At 39.4% G+C, this 20891-nt stretch overlaps 1 protein-coding gene across 1 annotated transcript in view; it reads left to right on the forward strand.

Annotated features, from left to right (window-relative positions):
• Positions 1-20891, forward strand: part of SCFD1 (sec1 family domain containing 1) — a 139872-nt gene that overhangs the window by 56959 nt on the left and 62022 nt on the right. Inside the window, 3 exon segments of the mRNA XM_038405110.2 lie at positions 1136-1209; positions 7175-7256; positions 17071-17167. Coding sequence (XP_038261038.1) covers positions 1136-1209; positions 7175-7256; positions 17071-17167 — 253 coding nt within the window.

Consider the following 20891-nt stretch of genomic DNA (forward strand, 5'->3'; position numbering starts at 1 on the left):
CATGGCGATGAACTATGCACACACCACATGGCGATGAACTATGCATGCGCAGCTCAATGGACGCTACTATGAACAATTCCGGCTTCAGCACATGGCACACATGTGCATCCACACAGGGACCACGAATCCCGAAGAACTTCCAATTATAGTAAGTTACCTCCTCTCCTTTAGCTCATGCCAGTTCTCACTGTCTTGATTGTCACATTCTGGGAAGGGAAGCACTTTGGATGTAAAATGATGGTAGGGCAAAGGGTGCCATGAATTTGGGGGAAAATAAACATTTTAACATGCAGCCAGATAAGGTATACTTTAAAACCAGGTTTTTAGAAAACTTAAATTAATAAAAAAAGATAATGCATGTGGAAGACTTCGGGCCATTGTGAAATACCACTTCATCCTCTGAAGTGAATGCACTATTGTAAATACATAAACATGATTATTTGCCTGAATTTATTGTGATAATAATGCAGCATTTCCAAATGAGACTCAGAAGGATATGTTCTTAAAAGTATTCAGTGACTCACAGTGTTACAGGATTGCTGTTGTAAATAATCAGTTTAACAACACTGATCTCTTAATATGTATAAGAGACTTAAATAATTAAGTATTTGAAAAAAATTGTAATGTGGGGGAACCAGGTTCATATGTAAACAGCCACTCCAAAAATGCACAGCAATTTTAATCTGTCTGAGTCTGGTTTGAAGACAAACATGTTGAAAATAGGCCCTCCTAAATTACTTGTAAGGTGGTAATAGACTTTGGCCTTGATCCAAACACCTTGCTAATGTTCTTTCTGTACCACCATATTCAAAGTGGCGAGGGACTTCTCCATGAGCTGTGAAATTCTTCGAATTATTATCTAAAATGGATCCTGGCCTTTAGGAAGCCCACCTTCCTCTTTGTTTCGAATGACATCTGTACAATGTGGTTTTTCTAAGTCCTAGACTTTTTCATTTATAATTTTAATTAAAATTTTTTGGCCAGTAAGTTCTTTATGGATGTGCCCAGTAGAAGTATTATTCTCCCGACACTGTCAGTGTGAGAAAATAAAGAAGAAATAAATTAACTATATTTACAAATATGGTTTTGTGTCTCCAGTATACATGGTTATTCCTTAATGAAACTCTTTCCACAGGGAATTGAAGGGGAGGATGAAGGAGCAATAAGTATGCTTTCTGATAATACAGCTAAGCTAACTTCAGCTGTTAGGTAAGTAATTAATAAAGCACTAGTAGTGTAAATAAAATAGCTTTCCATTAGGTATATTTTCTGCTGTTCTGATTTTAATATCTCCTGATGATTTTACCAACTTTCAAAATATCAATCGGAATGTTAAGCAAGAATTTAGATGATTGTTGCCCAGTATGGCAAAACCTCAAAAAATAGACTTGGAGGAAATTGTTCTTTCAGTGATTGTGTGCGTGGATTCTGCTTCTGGTGCACATGCAGTCCATTCATGTGAGATTGGATTCTACTGGCCAAGAGAACCCATTGGGACTAGATGTCCTCACATGCCACATCCCCATCCAAGGACTAAAGGGGTGGAGTAGACCTAACTGCCCCTCAGTTTCTTAACTTCCTTTTTACCACCTATGGGGGTGACCCCGACCACGCACTTTACTCTTCACACTATGAGACTAGTTGTTAGGCTAGTTTATTATACTTGAATAATTAGTGTAGTTAGCGTTAATTTACAGTTGTTGTAATTTAACACTCATTGGCAAAATGATAAGGTTAATCACTAGGAATTCCGTTTAGGTGTGAAGTTACCCCAAGTAACGGGTACTTAGATGCTCAGGGAGACTAGAGAGGCTATAAAAATAGAGGACTCAATAATAATGGGGGATTTCAGCTACCCCAAATCAACTGTGTACATGTCACCTCAGGAAGGGATTCAGAAATAAGGATTCTAGATACCATTAATGACTGTTTGTTGATGCAGCTAGACCTGGAACCCCTAAGGGGAGAGACAATTTTTGGTTTAATCCTAAGTGGTGCACGGGATCTGGCCTAGGAGATGAATATAGCTGAACTTCTTGGTAGTAGCTACCATAATATAATTAATTTTAACATCCTTGTGGGTGAGGGAGAAAACCAAAAAGCCTACCACAGTAGCATTTAACTTCAGAAAGGGGAACTACACAAAGGAAGGAAGATAGTTAAACAGGAATTAAAAGGAACAGTCACAAGTGAAATGCCTGCAAGCTGCATAGAAACTTTTTAAAAAATACCATAACAGAGGCTGAAACTAAATGTATACCCCAAATTAAAAAGAATAGTAAGAGGACCCAAAAAATGCCACCATGGCTCAAAAACAGATTAAAAGAAGCAGTTAGAGGCAAAAAGGAATATAAAAATTGGAAGTCAAATCCTACTGAGGAAAACAGAAAGAAGAATAAACTCTGGTAAGGCAAGTGTAAAAGTATAATTAGGCAGGCCAAAAAAAGAATTTGAAGAGCAACTTGGAAAAAGACTCAAAAACTAACAGCAAAATATGTTTTAAGTACATCAGAAACAGGAAGCCCGCCAAAGAATCAGTAGGGCCAATGGGTAATCAAGGTGCTAAAGGAGCACTCAAGGCCATTGCAGAGAAGTTAAATGAATTATTTTTAAATGAATCAGTCTTCACTGCAGAGGATGTGAGGTAGTTTCCCACAGCTGAGACATTCTTTTTAGGTGACAGATCTGAGAGGCTATTCCAGATTGAGGTGTCTGTAGAGGAAGTTTGGGAACAAATTGATATATTAAACAGTAATAAGTCACCAAAACCAGATGGTATTCACCCAAGAGTTTTGAAGGAACTCAAATACGAAATTGCAAAAATACTAACTTTGACAAGGTCTCTCACCAAAGGTTCTTAAACAAAGTAAGCAGTCATGGGATAAGAGGGAAGGTCCTGTCATGGATCAGTAACTGGTTAAAAGACAAGAAACTAAAGGTAGGAATAAATGGCCAATTTTCAGAGTGGAGAGGGGTAAATAGCTCTGTCCCCCATGGATCTGTACTGGACCCATTGCTGTTCAATATATTCATAAATGATCTGGAAAAAGGACTAAACAGCGAGGTGGCAAAGTTTGCAGACAATACAAAAGTACACAAGATAGTTAAGTCCAAAGGTGAGACAAAGAGATACAAAGGGAGCTCACAAAATTACTTAAATGAGCAACAAAATGGCAATTGAAATTGAATGTTGACAAATGCAAAGTAAATAAAATCCCAGCTATGCATACAAAATTATGGGATCTAAGTTATCTGTTACCACACAAGAAAGAGATATTGGAGTCCTTGTGGATAGTTTTCTGAAAACATCCACTCAGTGTGCAGCAGCAGTCAAAAAAGCTAACGACTTTAGGAGACGGTAGGAAAGGGATAGATAAGACAGTAAATATCATAATGCCACTATAGAAATCCAGGGTACATCCACACCTTGAATACTGTATGCAATTCGGGTCACCCCGTCTCAAAAAATATATATTAGAAATGGAAAAGTTACCAAGACGTGCAACAAAAATGATTAATGTTATGGGAACAGCTTCCATCTGAGGAGAGATTAAAATGACTATCACTATTCAGTTTGGAAAAGAGATGACTAAGGAGGGATATGACAGAGGTCTATGAAATCATGAATGGCGTGAAGAAAGTGAATAAGGGATTATTTACTCCTTCATGTAATGTAAGAACCGGGGTCACCCAGTGAAATTAGTAGGCAGCAGGTTTAATACAAACATGAGGAAGTACTTTTTCCACACAATGCACAACTAATCTATGGAACTCATTGCAATGGGATGTTGTAAAGGTCAAACTATAACTGGTTTAATAAAAGAATTAGTTAAGGTCATGGGATGATAGGTCCATCAATGACTATTAGCCAAGATGGCCAGGGGTACAACCCCAGGCTCTGGCTGTCATTAAGCCTCTGACTGTCAGATGCTGGGAGTGGAGAACAGGGAATGGATCACTTGGTGTTTGCCCTGTTCTTTTCATTCCCTCTGAAACTTCTGGCATTGGCCACTGTCGGAAGACAGGATAGTGGGCTAGATGGACCATTGGTCTGACCCAGTATGGCTGAGCCAAAACCCTGACATTTTAAACGTATCCCTCTTGCAAGGCTGGTATATGGCCTTATGGCCCATATTGTGTCCCTCTGGTGCATTGGCTGGTCACCAAGTACCCACAGGTACCACCTGAAACTGTGGTCCATACTTCCAGCATGATGAATACTCCAGGTGTCTGTTTCGTCTCAGTGAGGGACACATCTCTGACAAATGTTTAATCTGTCTCTCCTTTTCCAAAAGAATGCAGAAAGGCCTGATAGCCCTTTTCAAGCTTTCTTCTGGAGCTATCGTAAAGGGCCTCTTCAGAGTCTGAAGCTAAAAATCCTGTCAAGCTGGCTATCTGCTCTTGGCTAGTGTTCTGGTGAGATGCAGCCGTACATCAAGGTTCTGTGTTCATTCTTCATCAAAGACACTGAACCCCTTGGTCACTGAGTCCAATTGTTGTTAGGAAGGGGTGGGAAGGAACAGATTTCCCATGGTAAGCATAGACAAAGGTCACTCTCCCTAGTGCCTAGTAAGATGAGCCAGGTCTCTCTGTTGGCTCATGCCCCTCAATGGAAAAGCAGTTTGAGGCCCTGATTGGATCCCTGTGATGTATTAACTGATCACAGAGTACCGATGGTCCATATTTTCCCCAGTAATAACTCCTCAGTACTGGTGTCAATACTGTAACACTTGCTAGCAATCATCTCTGAGCCCATGACTCGGCCACCGACCTTCATGGTTCAGATGTCTCTGGTGCAGACTTTCTCAATACTGAAGATGTTTCCTGCACTGAGTCATCTTATGGTGATGACACAGCTAGAGTCACCCCTGCTATCCTTATCTGCCATTTTAAGTGCTTCTGCCTCTGGCCGATGAGTTCTGGAATTGAAACTGTGACTGGATTTCGGGAGGGCCCTAAGACACCTGAATAGTGTAACTTCACTATTTGAGTGTTCATTTTCTTCCATCTCTTCAAAACATAGTCGGGAGATATCTGCCACCCATATACTTTGTTCTCTTGGGAGTTGTATGATCTGATAGGGAGCCCAGGGATCATCTTTCCAAGCATGTCAGGGTTCCTGTGGGAAACACTCTTTTTAGTTTCTACCCCCATGTCCTCCAGCCCTGTACTATTATAGCATGGAATCTTGGCCATTTTGGGCTCCCATCTAGGAAATCTTCCTTTACTGCTCTCTCCTTCCAGAGTTAGATCTTCCTCCACTCCACTGTCTGCTTGAACAGTGTACTACTATGCACGTGTCCGCTTTCCCCCAGCCCTTGGTTTAAAAAATCCATTACAGCCTTTTTAATTTTACATGCCAGCAGTCTGGTTCCATTTTGGTTTATGTAGAGCCAGTCTCTCCTGTATAGGCTACTCCTTCCCCAAATGTTCCCCAGTTCTTAATAAATCTAAATCCCTCCTCCTTGTACCATCATCACATTCATGCATTGAGACCTTGCAATCCTGCCCGTCTTACTGGCCCTGCATGTGGAAATGGAAGCAATTCAGAAAATGCCACCATGGTGGTCCTGGACTTTGATCTGTTACTAGCAGCCTAAATTTGCCCTCCAGTACCTCTCTCCTATCTTTCCCAAGTCATTGATACTTACATGTAGCACAACCACCAGTTGCTTCCCACACTACCTACAGGGTAGTCTTAATATCTCGTGAGATCTGCTATCTTTACATCCAGCTGGCAATTTACCATGCAGTTCTCCTGGTTATCATAATCTATTTCTAGTAATCAAATCCCCACTACTATTGCCTGTCTCTTCCTAGTAAGCCCCTGCCCCCCGGAGGGATATCCTCAGTGCAAGAGGAAATCATGATATCATCTGGAAGGTGGGTCCCAACTATGGGATTGTTTCCTTCTACTCCAGCTTGATGCTCTCCTGCCCCAAGACTTTCATCCTCCTTAACAGCACAGGAGCTGTTGGACAGGAGGTGGGACTGCCCTACTTTGTCTCTAAAAGTCTCTTCTGTGTACCCTACTGTCTCCCATTGTCCTCCAGTTCAGCCACTCTGGCCTCAAGAGCCCATACTCTGTCTCTGATGGTTGTGAATTGCTCGCACCACACGTGTACTTACACCACCTGCTCCCAAGGCGCAGGTAGTCATACATGTTGCACTAAGTGCTCTAAAATGGGTAGCCCCCACTTTGCTGCTGATCTTCTACCTATGGTGTTTTTTTGGGGGGGGGGGGGGTGTTTTTTTACTCTTGTGGGTTTTTTTATATAGCCTACATTTAGGGTATGTTTGTTAGATGTATTGGGGTTTTTTTCTGTTTCTTTTGTCAGTTACTTTTCTTGGGGACTTGGTGCCTATCTAATTGTTATCCCTTGGCCTTCTCTCTTTGCAACCAAACTTTCCTTATGTTGGCAGCTCACTCAAATTGCAGGAGGCCTCTAAATGTATGCCTGTGGCTAGGCTGCATACTCTTCCCACTTCCTATTGATAAATTGGGTCCTGACCTCTATTAGTTATCCCTGTGATTAAGGATAATCACTAATAAGTGATTATTCAGATGCCACAGTGCCAAGCACCTCCTACGGGGCTGTGAGTCACCAGTACAGCGTGTCTGATCAATCCTTCTTCAATTGCATACCCCAGAATTAGACACAGTACTCAAGTAGTGGTTGCACCAGTGCCAAATACAGAGGTTATATGATCTCTCTACGCCTGCTTGAGATACCCCTAGTTATGCATCCGAGGAACACTTTAGCCCTTTTGGCCATAGCATCACACTGGAATCTCATGTTCAGCTGATTATCATGTGCCCAAAAATCTTTTTCAGAGTAACTGCTTCTCGGACTAGTGTTCCCCCATCTTATTAGTATGGTCTGCATTCTTTGTTCCTAGTTGTATACATTTACATTTAGGTGCATTACTTTCCCCATACTGTATATACATTAGTTGTTTTCTATCACTAAACTACAGCTACTTAAATTACCCACATTGAATATACTGTAAATGTTTCTATGAGAACCTTAACTCTTGTATTTCCTGACTCCTGTGTTTTTCAGTTTGTAACCTTCACCATTGCTTCTCATAATTTTATGCATTTATTATAGTGAATGCACAATTCCACTAGAATGTGCAACTCAGTGTTTTACTTTATATTTAATTTTTTCAGCTCTCTTCCAGAACTACTTGAAAAGAAAAGGCTCATCGATCTTCATACAAATGTTGCAACTGCTGTTTTGGAGCATATAAAGGTATCCCTGCTGTCTGTTACAAAAATATAGAACTCCTTTATAAGTCATCTTATCTCTGTCAAACCACAATATGGTTGACATTACTTAAAACTGGAGAAATAGATCAGAATCGCATGTCTTTTCAAAAGTAATACCTTGGAAAGAAGAAAAGGAGTACTTGTGGCACCTTAGAGACTAAAACAAGTTAGTCTCTAAGGTGCCACAAATACTCCTTTTCTTTTTTGCGAATACAGAGTAACACGGCTGCTACTCTGAAACCTTGGAAAGAGTTACACATCGTATGACATCATTTGGTCTTGCAAAGATATAACCATGGGAGGAACTTTAATTTCAGTATGTATGCACAACAGGGTGAAATAACTGTATTATGACAATCTTGGGTCAAAATTGCTCACAGATTTAGTTCATTTATCTGTGATGGCTAAATTCTAGTGTTAAAATGTTAATGTGGGATGAAACCCATTAAAATGATATTTTAAAGCATATATTTGCTATGCGTTAGTTAGGCTAAGATTAGGTCATTAGTTAATGGTTTTTCTCAAAACATTTTATATAGTGGACTTGTATTAGTCATCTGAAAGTGCTAATATGAAAGAAGTTCATGACTATATGGTAATCCACATAGGGAGGTGGTAAGGAAGGATGGTCTTTTGTGGTTAAGGTATAGACCAGGGCATCAGGAAACTGGTTTTATTCCTGTTTCTTCCAAAGACTTGCTGAATGAATCACTTGGTTCCTGATCCTATGACATCTGACTGGGCAGACCCTTGTGTTTGCATGGAATCCGATGGAAGTCAGTAAGGTTCCATGTGGATGCAGCAGTTTCTTAAGCACTTCAGAAAATTTTACCCAATACTACTTACCTGCCTCACAAGGGGTAGGATGTTTTGAGGCTTAATTCCACTAACATTTGTCAAGTATTTTGAGCCCTTCAGTGCAAGATGATATTCAAGTTATATTAAACATCATGTCTATGAATGAGTTATCACTAGGTTGATTTTTGTTTTTAATGTTAATGTTTCTTTGAATTTGGTTCAGCTACCAGGTGACCTGTAGTATTTTTTCTTGCAATAGTTTGCATGGAGTCGGACATGCCAGCTTTCACACTCAGTAATTGAAAGGCAGTACAGTACAGTAGTTTCATAGAAAATGACAGTTGGCAATGTCGACTTTTTATATGATAGTTTTCTCAGTAACCTCCCTTTTCTTGGAAAGAGCATTGAGAAGGTGGTGGCAAGCCAGCTCCAGTAGCATCTTACATCTTCTACTTCTTTGGACATCAGCCAGCTTTCAGAGGGGGATGTAGAATGGAAGTAACATTAGTCTCTGTTGACTTTCCCTTCATGGCAATTGTCAGAAGTCACATGTTCTTGCTAATTTTCCATTAGGTGCCATTGACTCACTTGTGTGACTTATCAGGAGTGGCAGGAATTACCTTAGGTTGGTTCCTCTCTTTCCTCCTGTTGGAAAGTTCCCAGAAATTGATGATGGATGATTTATTTTCCTCTTAGGTGGTTCTCAGATGTGGGGTTTCAAGAAGCTCAGTATTCTTACCGCCTTATTGTGTATGTGCACCTGCTGGAGCAAATCATGAAACAAAAGACATGCAATATCGTCAATTTGCTGACGACACTTCTTTCTGTGTGTCCTTTTTGTTAGAGCCAGAAGGAGCCATTTCCTTGCTCTCCAAATAATTGGCAGAGATAAAGGACTGGGTTAAGTTTGACTATCTTAAACCCAATCAAAATAAGATGCAGGTGATAGAGGTTGGTCTCTGGAATTCACCTAAATCTAAGTCTGGTGACATAAAGGTTGATGTACGGCATTTCTATAACTGAGTTGTTTTTTCCCAATCATTTTTCTATGGACAATGCCTTTCTAGTCTCTGTCCTTTTAAAGTTATCGTAAATAAAGGTGAGAGTGATAGGGTATTAGCCCCCTTGGAAATGTTTTGACTTTAATAAAATTCCCAGTGCACCTAGATACTGTGGTAATGGGCTCTGTATAAATTATAATAAATAAAATAATAAACCAGGAAGTAGCGAAGATTTCAGAACAGGGCAGAATGTTGAATGTATCGTGTAGCCAGGTTAGTTAGGCAATTCAGCACATACGTCTGTGCTCTACTCAATTCACTGTTCTGCAAATTCACTTTTTAAATGAGCTAGAAGAATATTTACATTTTAAAAATAGATACATTTGTCCATTTTGTACATTAGAGTTTGTTTCAGCTTCAATCTACTATAAATATTTATTTAAATTTTTTATCTCTTATGAAAATGAGTGTGAAAATTCCTTAGTAACTATTGTACTGTCAGAAATGTGTAGCTCACATTTTGTTTGCTAGTATACTTCAGGAGTTTAATTTTTATTTTTAGTGTTCATGATTTTGATGTCCAGTTACAGGTGCTTTCCCCATTGCCTTGGATCATTTTCTAAGACACACCAAGAGAAACCAGAAATTAATCACCAGCTCTAGGGTCCTGGTAGTTTTCTGGTATATCTGTTTAGTGAAAAGTTGGAAAGAATGCACCAGTTCTTCACAAAGTAGACTAGCAAATATTTATCGCTGAAGCTTTGAAGAAATGAAGACTCGTTTTACGTTGTTTTTGTTTTTAGGAGTCTGGTGACCTAAGAAATGTAGCCTGAAGTTAATAACGTTAAGAATAAAATTATGGATTTGCTCTTACATAGTATTCTGGGAATTTTATTTAAAGCTTTATTTTATACCTATGTTTGACAATATTAATGTATTTTTATTCTGAATACTAGAATGTATTAAATTGCCACTTGAAAACAAAATGTACCCACCCATGATGTTTTACTAATGTGTTAATGTGAGGTCATATCTTAGTATTAATTTCTACATGTTAACTTCAATGGGGGAGTTTGTGTATGAATTGATAGTAGAACGTGGCCCTTAGCTTGTAAAACTATTCTAACTCCTTTCTTACTCCACTGTACACAATAAAGCTATTTCACTATTCTAAGACAAGTAAAAAAAAAATTTTTACCTCACCAGCCGAAAAAGTACAATCACTAAAACCCCTTAAAATTATTAGTAATCATAACTAGCTATTTCTATATAGAAGATATTGACTAATCCCAACTGATTTACTTCCTTAAAATCACAGCTTTTGTTGGGATTAATCCACTGCACTTAACATATATCATTAGTCATGGATCTTTCTGTACGACTCAGGAAAACGGAGGCAGAATCTTTTGTCTGTCTGTCTCCTCCATCGAGAAAAATTCCTCCTGCGGGCATGTTTGCAGAACTGACCACCCCCTCTTCACTATCTTTGACTTCATGAAGGGAGCTGTTATTTCCTATTGCTTTCTGTTAGTCTTTAACAAGGAATTTTTTTCCCCTGGGAAGTTTATTTCCAGTTAGTTTTCTTTTCTCATTGAAAATTTTCTCCTTTTCTCCTCCAGTGTGCCCTTTCTTCCATGAAGAAAGTTTTTTGAAGAGAGTTGGCAATTTCCCTAGTCAAATAATAGATCCCAAGCCTTTTAATGAATTGAGTGGTCCCATTGGCAAAATCAAATGGCTCCTGCTCCAGCTTCCACGCTCGAGGAAATTTTGCAGGTGTTTGGGAGTGCAGTGTAGGATAGGTTGCATGAGCACCAAAAGTTTCCCCCAATATCAGTCACAGAAAAGTAGTTCCAGCTCATGGCAGCCTACTCTTAAAAATAATTTGTTAAAATTTCCAAGATTTTTAAATACATAAAAAAGGCACAATAACATAAAGTGTGCAGATATAATTTCAATACAAAACCAATATCTGAATTGACAACCAGAAGCTGCTTCTAAACTGCATCAATACTTTATTGCATGAGAGAGAATCAAGAGAAAAAAGTTACTGCAAAACAGAATTTATGATCTTGAGAATTTTTACCACAGTTCCAGTGTGCATATTGTTAGATATACATACAAGTAAATAAATGAAGTGCAATATATTTTGTTATGTTAAAGAAACTTTAGCTTCTCTTCTCTGATAATGGATAAGGGCTGAGAGAGTCCTGACTGGAGACAGACTCAAGCCAATCCTATTGAAGTGCCTCAGCTTTCATGGTGGGGTGGGGAACCCACCTCTGAAGAGAGAAAAGAACTCTCCTATTTCAGGATTTCTCTTACTAGAAAATGGAAGCTTCTGTGGGAAGCTGACAGTAAGCTACTAATCTATGAAGTCTGCTATGCCTTATTTTAACCTGCTTGTTCACATGTAAATCTATGAAGAAAAATTTCTCTTATAATGAATGAAATTTATAAAAGCTAAAGGTTTCTTCATGTACAAAAACCATGTAAACAATCCCATCCAACAACTTTCACCACAAAAGTAACTAATTGTTTTAGTTGTTCTCTGTTATGAGAAAGGAATTAATGAAAAAATTAAAAAATAATTTTCTTCAATTAATATGCCCCACAACTCACTCCCAACTGGCTCTGTGCATGTTTCTGAATGGTTTAAATGGTTTACTTGTAAACATTGACTGGACTCCAGAATCCTGAAATGACTAATGCTTATATAAGTATCTTGTCCAACTTTTCCCCGCACTATTAGGTGTAAGAGTTTAAGCCTGCTGGAAAAATTTCCCGAAACAGATTTCAGTTGCTCTCTTCATGCTCCCCTCTTTAGAGGGGGTTAATTTCTCTCTGGATGCTTTGGAGAAATTTACTCAAGCGCCAAAGAGTGTACTACTTATTTCATACTCCATTACCATTATCTCTACTCAAAAGAGTAGTCTCAAATTCTTCGTCAGTCCCATAAGTTAAATTAGGTCCTATAATTTGGTCTGATCACACTCCAGTAAATATTCAAGTATCAGTAAATCTAAGACTTGAACACAAGTTACGGGTAGAAAGTTATAAACATCATTAATATTTTGAACACAAATTACCCCAAACTTTGCAGGGCAGTCAGTGGAAAACCTTAATGGGTGTGACCAAGGACTATCTTATTTCTTTAGAAATCTCTTACAATAAAACATCTTATGAACAGAAAAAACCCCACTCCAATAGGAGTTATTTAATCTTGAAACATTTTATTTAAACTAAATGAAGAGGAAGAAACTGTCCTTATGAGAAATTGATTAATGCTAGAGGTAAATTAAGTATAAATACCTACGTGGGAACAAATATTAATAATGAGTTTTCCAGCCTAGCAGTGGCTGGAAGTTGAAGCTAGAAAACAAATTCACACTGGAAATAAGACATACATTTTTAAAAGTGAAAGTAGTTAACCATTAGAACAATTTACCAAGGGTCATGTGAATTCTCCATCACTAAAGATAGACACCCGTGGCTTATTTTTTCCTGTGCGCTACTTCCCTGTTCGCTTCACATCTCTTCGATGACTTTGCATGTAAATTGGCATCTACTGTTAGCTTACAGTGCTTAATTTATATCTGACAGAGAGGTGAATAAATATCTGTAGTCTCAAAGAAAACTGACTTCTTCACCTCTGCTGGTGACTCATACCTTGATACAGAATCTTAGGGCTGGTCTACACTACACAGGTTGACATAAGGCAGCTTATGTCGACCTAATTATGTCATTGTCTATGCTACAGCCTTTCTCCCACAATGTAAGTGCCCTACTACACCAACGTAATAACTCCTCCTACACAAGAGGCATAAGACTTATGTCGGTATAGTTAGGGTGACGCAGTGTCTGTGTAAACACTGCGTTACTCACATCCACTACTCTAAATATTGCATATACCTGATTCTAACCTTTATTGGTAATGATGTGGTGGAAGTGGAGATGTTTAAATTTTTTGGAACTATCCACATAAACATTATTGGAAATCAGATTGCTCATCACTGCTTTCTTATTTTCAACATAATCTAGCACCAGTACTGGTTTTATTGGTCTCTGATACAATGTACTGTGTACCATATTACATCCTTCTTTATCACTGAGTATTTCTCAAAGCAAGCATTGTAATTCATAGTGGAAAAATTTCTACAAGTATCTCCAGCAATAAATAATTTGTGAAAACTCAGTTAAGGAAAATTATAAGCATCAAAAGGACATCTATGTAGTATATTTAACTGCATGGCAACCCCTTAACAGTAGAATTCATACGAAATATATACAACCCACTTCGTTACTTGTATCATTATTTCAGTTATTGCATCTGAAGAAGTGTTTTTTTTACCCATGAAAGCTTATGCCCAAATAAATGTTAGTCTTTAAGGTGCCACCGGACTCCTTGTTTTTGTGGGTACAGACTAACACGGCTACTCCCTGATACTTGATTATTTCAGTGCTTCTTCTATAAAACTAGTCTCTTGCTCTCTGATTTGTGTCAGAACTTGCTGGTGTGTTTTTTCTTCTTCTTGATTATACAAGAACCTGGAAAAATAATTAATTAAAACACAAATACCATTATCAATATACCCTAAAGAATGAATAAGTAACAAAAGTGAAACTTGTTATTCCACAGTTTGATGTTGGAATAACATCTAAACTCCTATTGGAAATAAAAAAATAGCTTAAGTATACACTGGGAAAGTTTCCACTAAAAATATAGACAATGCTGTATGCAAAGATGATAAACGTAAAGTGAAAAATGTCTTGTTTTACCAAGTGGTGGTGCAATACTGCTCAAAGTCAACTTTGGTTGTTCCCTGGAGTCATAATCTAAAGACCGCTGTGTAAATGGCAACTCAGAGTGATATCTGAGTAGCACAGCTTCTTCCATACTGATGCGGAACCAGGTTCCAGGCCTCTCCCAGGAAGAGAAAAGGAAAACAAAATTTAAAATAGTTATCAATGATAGCGTATAAATTACAATAATTAAATAGATCAGAAAGCTGAAATCCATAATTTTAAGTTACCAGAGAGCCCTGGCCAGTCATTTCTTGCCTCATCCTTACTGTCAGTCCCACTGCACATCAGGATCTCTCCAGAAGTAATCTTCTGGACTCTGATAATAGAGCATGTTGCACTCTAGCTAGCCTTAGTTATCATATAGTTCCTTAACAAACCATTGCTATCTGGTGCAAATTCAAGCAGCCCCTAAACTGGGCCAGGGTAGAGAATCTGGGAGCTTTAACTGGTTGTTGGGTTCTCAGCTTCTCTTTTTTCCTCTTCTCCTGGGCTGCTGTATGAGACTGTGGGAGGGAAGGGAGACATCCTTTGTTAGGTGGTGCTTCCGTAGGCTCAGGCAAAGCTAGTTGAGCACCTGTCCTACTCTTCCTCAGGTTCCTTCCACTCCGCAGGAAAGCAGACAAAGGAGAAACCAGAGCTGCTTTCTCTTCCCTGCCTTGCAATGGAGCAGGCAGCCAGCAGGGGAGCTGCTGAGCAGCTTCATCAGGGAAGGCACAGCTGCTCTTCAGAGAACCCCCAGTTCATACCAGAACTGCTCCTCGGGCTGCAGAGAAAAGTGACAGAAGATGGTGCAGTCTACCTCCTTTCTGTAGTGATGGGTCTGATTCAAACACTTCTATTTTAAAAATACACAGCGTGGCTCAGAAGATACATTTTCAATTTGTAGTCAAATACCCATTTATTTATTTTTTTTAGAACAGTTGCCCTTGAGGGCCACAGCTTAGAGCCTTGAGAACAAGTGAATATAGGTGGACATAACAATGGTCAGAGACTGATTTTTACAGAAATGGGTATTTCTAATAACTGTGGAAACTCACCTGCACAGGGACTTTAATTGGGCTTGCTGTTCTGGAAATAATTGTTTCCCTAAATAAATGAAGGCTTGGTGGAAGCTAGTGAGGATTATTGCTAGTGCTTGTATATTATAGGGGGAGCTGGTAACAATGCCTGTATTTAGGTTGCCTAACACTTTCCATTATAAAAGATTCTTACAGCCTTTTCTTTTGGGTAGCTTTCGTACCTGTTGTTTGCAGCAAATCTTTGATATTCAGCAAGGGAAATGCCCTTGGACTAGAGAAGTGCCTTTTTGTCCTATGAAGTTTAGTCCAGCTTCACTGAGATACAAACTATGAGAAGTCGCCTTTTCCGTTCTCTCACTTGCAGTCTTCATGAAAGTTTTGGCAGTATGCCAAAACTTGTTAACACTGACTTCCTAAGGTTGGGTTCATGCTGCTATCACCAAAGCAGCAGTAGCAGTTACTGTACTTGGAGTGCCTTGAAGGTGCCAGCACATGATTCCAGTGACCCATACCCACGTGAAGAAAAAACTGGGCCAGCCTCCCCCATAAGTGTTCTGCAGTCCCATGTGGTATCTATGGGGTAGGAGCTCCCCCAACTCCCACGGCAGGAGGGTGAAGAGAGTGATAAAGTGTGTCTCACGTGTGTGCGCGCGCACACACATCCTGGATCTACCTGGCTGGGCTCCCCCAACACCAACGACCCCTAGAACTCAGCAGTCCATCCCTTCTCTGGAATAACAGTTTTTTCCTGTTGCCAGCCAATGTATTTGGTCTTGTAACTCAAATGGTAGCAGTCTGTTGCAAAGCTAACTGTTGTAAACCTTGATGACACATGATGAGGGTTTCAGTTGCACATAATAGAATTTTTTACATTTTTCTTTCCTAAAATAATTCAAAAATTACGTTCAGAGCATAAGAACAGCCATACTGGATCAGACCAAAGGTCCATCTAGCCCAGTATCCTGTCTTCCGACAGTGGCCAATGCCAGGTATCCCAGAGGAACAGAATAGTTAATCATCAAGTAATCCATCCCCTGTTGCCCTTCTGGCAAAAAAAAAAAAAAAAAAAAAAAAGCTCATCTATGCAGCTGTCATCACCACTTCTTGCAGTAGCTAGAGAGGCTTCCTATCCAAGTAGGGATCAGTTATAACCCTACTTACGTAGTCAGAGCTACCCAGCCACTACTGCTGGATTTGGGATTCCTGATTACCTTACTTAGGTTACAAAATCAAGCACTTTAAAGATAGAAAATGCTAGTTGTATGGTTGCCTATTCATCCTTAACTTGGCCCTCTTGTGCAGAGGCATTATGATACTGTCTTTAATTACATGATCACATAACATACCATTTTGTCCATAGGACACCAGCCTTGCTCAGTGCAAGTGATGGATGCCCAGTTTCCCCTAAGAAAGGGTCTCCAGAATTTGGCCTAGTGATTATGTAAAAACTTGGTGTTGAAATATATCTTTTCCAACTTAAACCAAATGACCTTATTCCAAAGTCTTCTGCCTTAATATTAATGAATTCTTGCTATACTGTCAGATGACATAGTGATCTTAATGCCAGCCTTCATCATTTGGATGGAAGACTGCAGACTTTTTCTCTTGAATCATGTCTTCCTGTGTCTGGGGACCTGCTATGTTTATCTGGATAGCACATTTGCTAATTGCTTTGTTGACAGACTTATTTAAAATATTCTGTAAATTTAACCTAATCTTTCACAATGATTTATTGCAACATTCTGATATGGCTGCTTAGGCGATTGTGATACAGCATCTTGGGTAACGATACAATGCTGCTTGTTGTCCAGCTCAAAACACAGTTTATGTCTGGCTTTTCCCCAACCCATAAGTTTTTGGTCATTTGTTTATTTTTAAGATTTTTTTGTGCTGCACCCTAATATGTTGATTCAAAGGAGCAATACTGATATTGAACAAAATTATTGGGAGGATTCATTAACTTTTTGCACTAAGGAGGCACAGAAGTATTTTTGTGTTAACATCATAATGAAAAACTGAGCGATTCTCATGCTGAGTGATTTTTTTTTCCTTCACTAAGTAGGAAAAGTGAATAATTTGGAAGTAGCTGTGATCAACTAATCTATCTACATGTTAAAATAGGGAAGTATATTTTCACACTGTAATCATTTTAATTTTAACATTTATTCTTGAACAGGCACGGAAACTGGATGTGTATTTTGAGTATGAGGAAAAAATAATGAGCAAGTCCACTCTCGATAAATCTCTCTTGGACATGGTTTCTGACCCTGATGGTAAGTACTGAAAATCTGAATTCGGTTTAAACCAATATTCTCTGTTTTTGATGGAGAATCAAGTAGGGGCCCATTGACTCTGTAATTTTCCATCTCACTTGATCAGTCAGATTAGTGGAGTGCATATATAGTACACCAGACTTGTAATGAGAAGAGGTTTTTAAAACAGCTAGGGAATTCACTCTTTAGATAAATCCAAAATCATGACAGGAATTTTGCCACTCCTACAAAACCTTTTCTGGCTCTCGCACCAAAAGAGCTTGGTAAGTGACAATACTAATAGAAAAGGCAGAAAGCCATGCAAGAAAAATAAGTCAGTAGCTGACTGGTAAAGGTCTGTGCAAAAGCTTTACAGAAAATTATGCTGGGTAAAGACTGGAAATAGTAACAATTTATTCATGACTGAACATGAATATATCACTATTGATAGCTATGAACATAAGTAATTATCAATATATAATCTATAAAATAGTCTCATAAAGATAGTTACCGTGGATCAAAGCTTATTGGGTCAAGTAAATATTTCGACATTGAATTTTACCCACAATTAATATTTATGATTTACTCTCAGTATATATGGCACTGGAGATAACTAACTGTGCCACAAAATCTCAAAAGAGCTTACTTGCTAAAATGCAGTACAACATAAAATAATATGTTTTGCAAAACAATTTTTGAAGTAACTAAAACTATGCTTGTAGTACTTTTAATTTGGAGTCTGTTCAAAGCATATTTGGGGCATGAAAGAAGGCACTATATTGGGAGTGGGTGAAGGATGGAGAGGTTAAGAGATAAGCTTGGTTAAAGAGAAGGTAGGAGAATGTTTTGGGAAGAGTTTGCAATGCCTCATAGGGGCAGGTTCAGCGTCACATGATGCTTTATCCCATCATTCCATGGGCATCCTAATAGGTTTCCAGATGCCTTTCAACTGGTAACCTGCAAGCCAACTATCTCTGTCAGAAAACATGGATCCTCAATTGCTCTTCAGTATTGTACTGTGCTTTATAAACACAAGGCTATAAGAGGAGCTCAACGGGGGAACTATTCAGCTGAGGGAGGCCTTGAAGGAGTATGTTAACAATGAGTCACAGTAATATGTTTTACAATAGTGTGCTGAGCCTGGCACTGCTTGTTTGCACCGTGCTATGAACCTTGTAATGATTGCTGTATGTGCCCAACTGTAACAATGCACATACACCTATTACTGTTGTCTTGAATGTTAGCAGCAGTCACCATGTGCTGATGAATAATAACGATAAATTCAGTTTCTGTAAGTAGATTTTTATTCCACACCCATGCAAACAAACCTATATAATGCTGAGGTAAACTTCATACATGCAGGGGAGAGTATCTTTAAAGGGGATGGAACAGGGAATTCACAAGCATTTATACCAACGAGGCTCTCACAGCTGAGTGTACATGCGGCTGTCATATTTAATCTCCTGCGGGGTGGAGTGCCTTGGGTACTGCTGTGGTCCCGGAAGATATGTGGAATGGGAGGTGGGATGTAGGGAAGTCCTTGTGATTCTCTCCCTCTGCCTCCCTCTGTGATTTCTAGCCACAGACTCACAGCCTCATCTCCCCACGGACCCAGGAGATCTAGCACCTCCCATATACTCCAGGCAGGAGCATGTTTGCTGCGTGGAGCTGGCATGCTCAGCTGGGCAGTTGCTATGTGAGCTCTCCACACCAAGCAAACAGAGCAATTTCAAAACTTCCTGGGGCTTTAAAGGGAGGGGGGTGCATGCCTGGGTACCTGGCTGGAGGGCAACAGAATTCAAAACGGTGACCAGAGCGGTCACAGTGGGCATTGTGGGATATCTCCTTGAGGCTACTTAGGGTGACGTAAGCAATGCAGCATTTACACTGATGCTGTGTCTTTCTAACTACATCATCCTAAGCTCTATGCCTCCTCAAGGTGGTTTTATTATGTTGGCGTAACAGGAGAGTTAAACCAGTGGGAGGAGCATTGCACTGTGTACACCTCCATAAGACGTAAGCTGCCTTATGTCGACTTCACTTTGTAGCATAGTCAATCCCTAAGTTCAACTGAGAACAGGCCACTTTATACTGCACTCTGTCAGGGATGCCAACCGATACACTATAGGGGTTTGGTGCAAGGTGACTATGACGGTGCAAGCAGTTTTTTTTCTTTTTGGCAAGTTGTCTAAGGGGAGTAGTCGATACTGGTGATAAGTGGGGGTGAGTCTGGCCGGTATGCTGCCAGCCACTACTGCTAACAGTGGGAGGACATCTCACTCCTATGCCAGAAGTTTGCCTCCATCAAGCCTAGCAGCTGATGTCTGAACTGTCCTCTAAAGGGTTGGAGACTAGTGGTTAGAACAGAGTGAGGTAAAAAGTACTGTCCTGCTCAGCCAAAAAAATGAAACATGTTTAGGAAAGTACAACTTAGGCACTATGAATGAGGAAGGGAAAGTGCTAATAGATATTATGTATTGCCAACCGATGGATGATAACCAATACATGGTTCCAAAAGAGGACAAATCATTTAGTTCTGTACATCAGTGGTGCAAACAAAAGCCAGATCGATAAGAGGTTAGTGAGGAAATCTCAGCGGAGTGGAGTTATGGACTGCAAAGTGATAACTAGTGAGAAATCGGCACAAGCCTCTTGTGGCAAAGATTGCAGTTCAGCACCTGGTAAGAAAGGAACTAAGCTCAAAAGAAATAGGATTAAAGTATGTAGTGTTGTTATAGTCATGTCCATCCCAGGATATTGGAGAGACGAGGTGGGTGAGATATCTTTCATGAGACCAATTTCTGTTCATGAAAGAAAAAAGATTATAGAAGGGCTTGTTAAGGGAAAAGACCAGCGAAGAAGCTCATGCAAGCAGTACAGGATAAATACTGGGAAATAAATTCGGTAGCTGTTGAAGACAAAAGCTGGTTTGTGGCAGTGGAAGAGGCTCGTGGACAGTACCGATGGGGAAAACAGAGGAATGAAAATGGACTGAAGTGCAGGTGACAATCCAAAACAAGAAAATGGCATGTAAAGAAAAATAAATAAATCCATGGAGCATAAATGAAAGTGAATACAAAAAAGCAAAGTGAGCTGCCAAGCAAGAAGTGAAGGAGGTCAAAGAGAATGCTCTAGATAACCTGTGCAGCTATCTTGTAAATGACCTGTAACTGGCAAAAAGATTGACAGCATTGCAAAGAGATGTGAAGGGAAGGACGGTGCTATTGCAACACTTTTTGTAAAAGATGACCAGATAACAAAGACTGTTACAGCAGCTGGATGTGATGATGTGACAGTGGATCTGGTGAAAGTCCTGGGCAAGAGAAGAATAAAATGGATGAGCATAGTGGTTAAAGCCTTATGGAAAGACAAAAGCATTCACAAAAGATCAATCACAAGCCTATTCTGGTCTTAATACATAAGAAGGGAAGCATACATGAAAGCAGAAACTATTGAGGGATAAAGTTACTGTCATACGGGCTGAAGATTATGGAATACATGTTAGATTGAATGTAATTAGGTGAATGGTGGAACCCCTCCTTGAGCAAGAACAGTTTGACTTTAGAAAAGAACAAGGAACCACAGATTCCATGTTTGTAATCTGGCAAGTGATAAAGTGGCTAGAGCACCATCAGGATAGCTTCTGGGCTTTTGCAGACCTAGAAAAGGCATACAAGAAAGTGGGCAGAAAGATGCTCACATTGGTGCTGAGAAAATAGATTGCGTCTGAAGATTTAATAACTAT

The sequence above is a fragment of the Dermochelys coriacea genome, chromosome 6 (genome assembly GCF_009764565.3).
Source record: "Dermochelys coriacea isolate rDerCor1 chromosome 6, rDerCor1.pri.v4, whole genome shotgun sequence".
Taxonomy (NCBI): Eukaryota; Metazoa; Chordata; order Testudines; family Dermochelyidae; genus Dermochelys; species Dermochelys coriacea.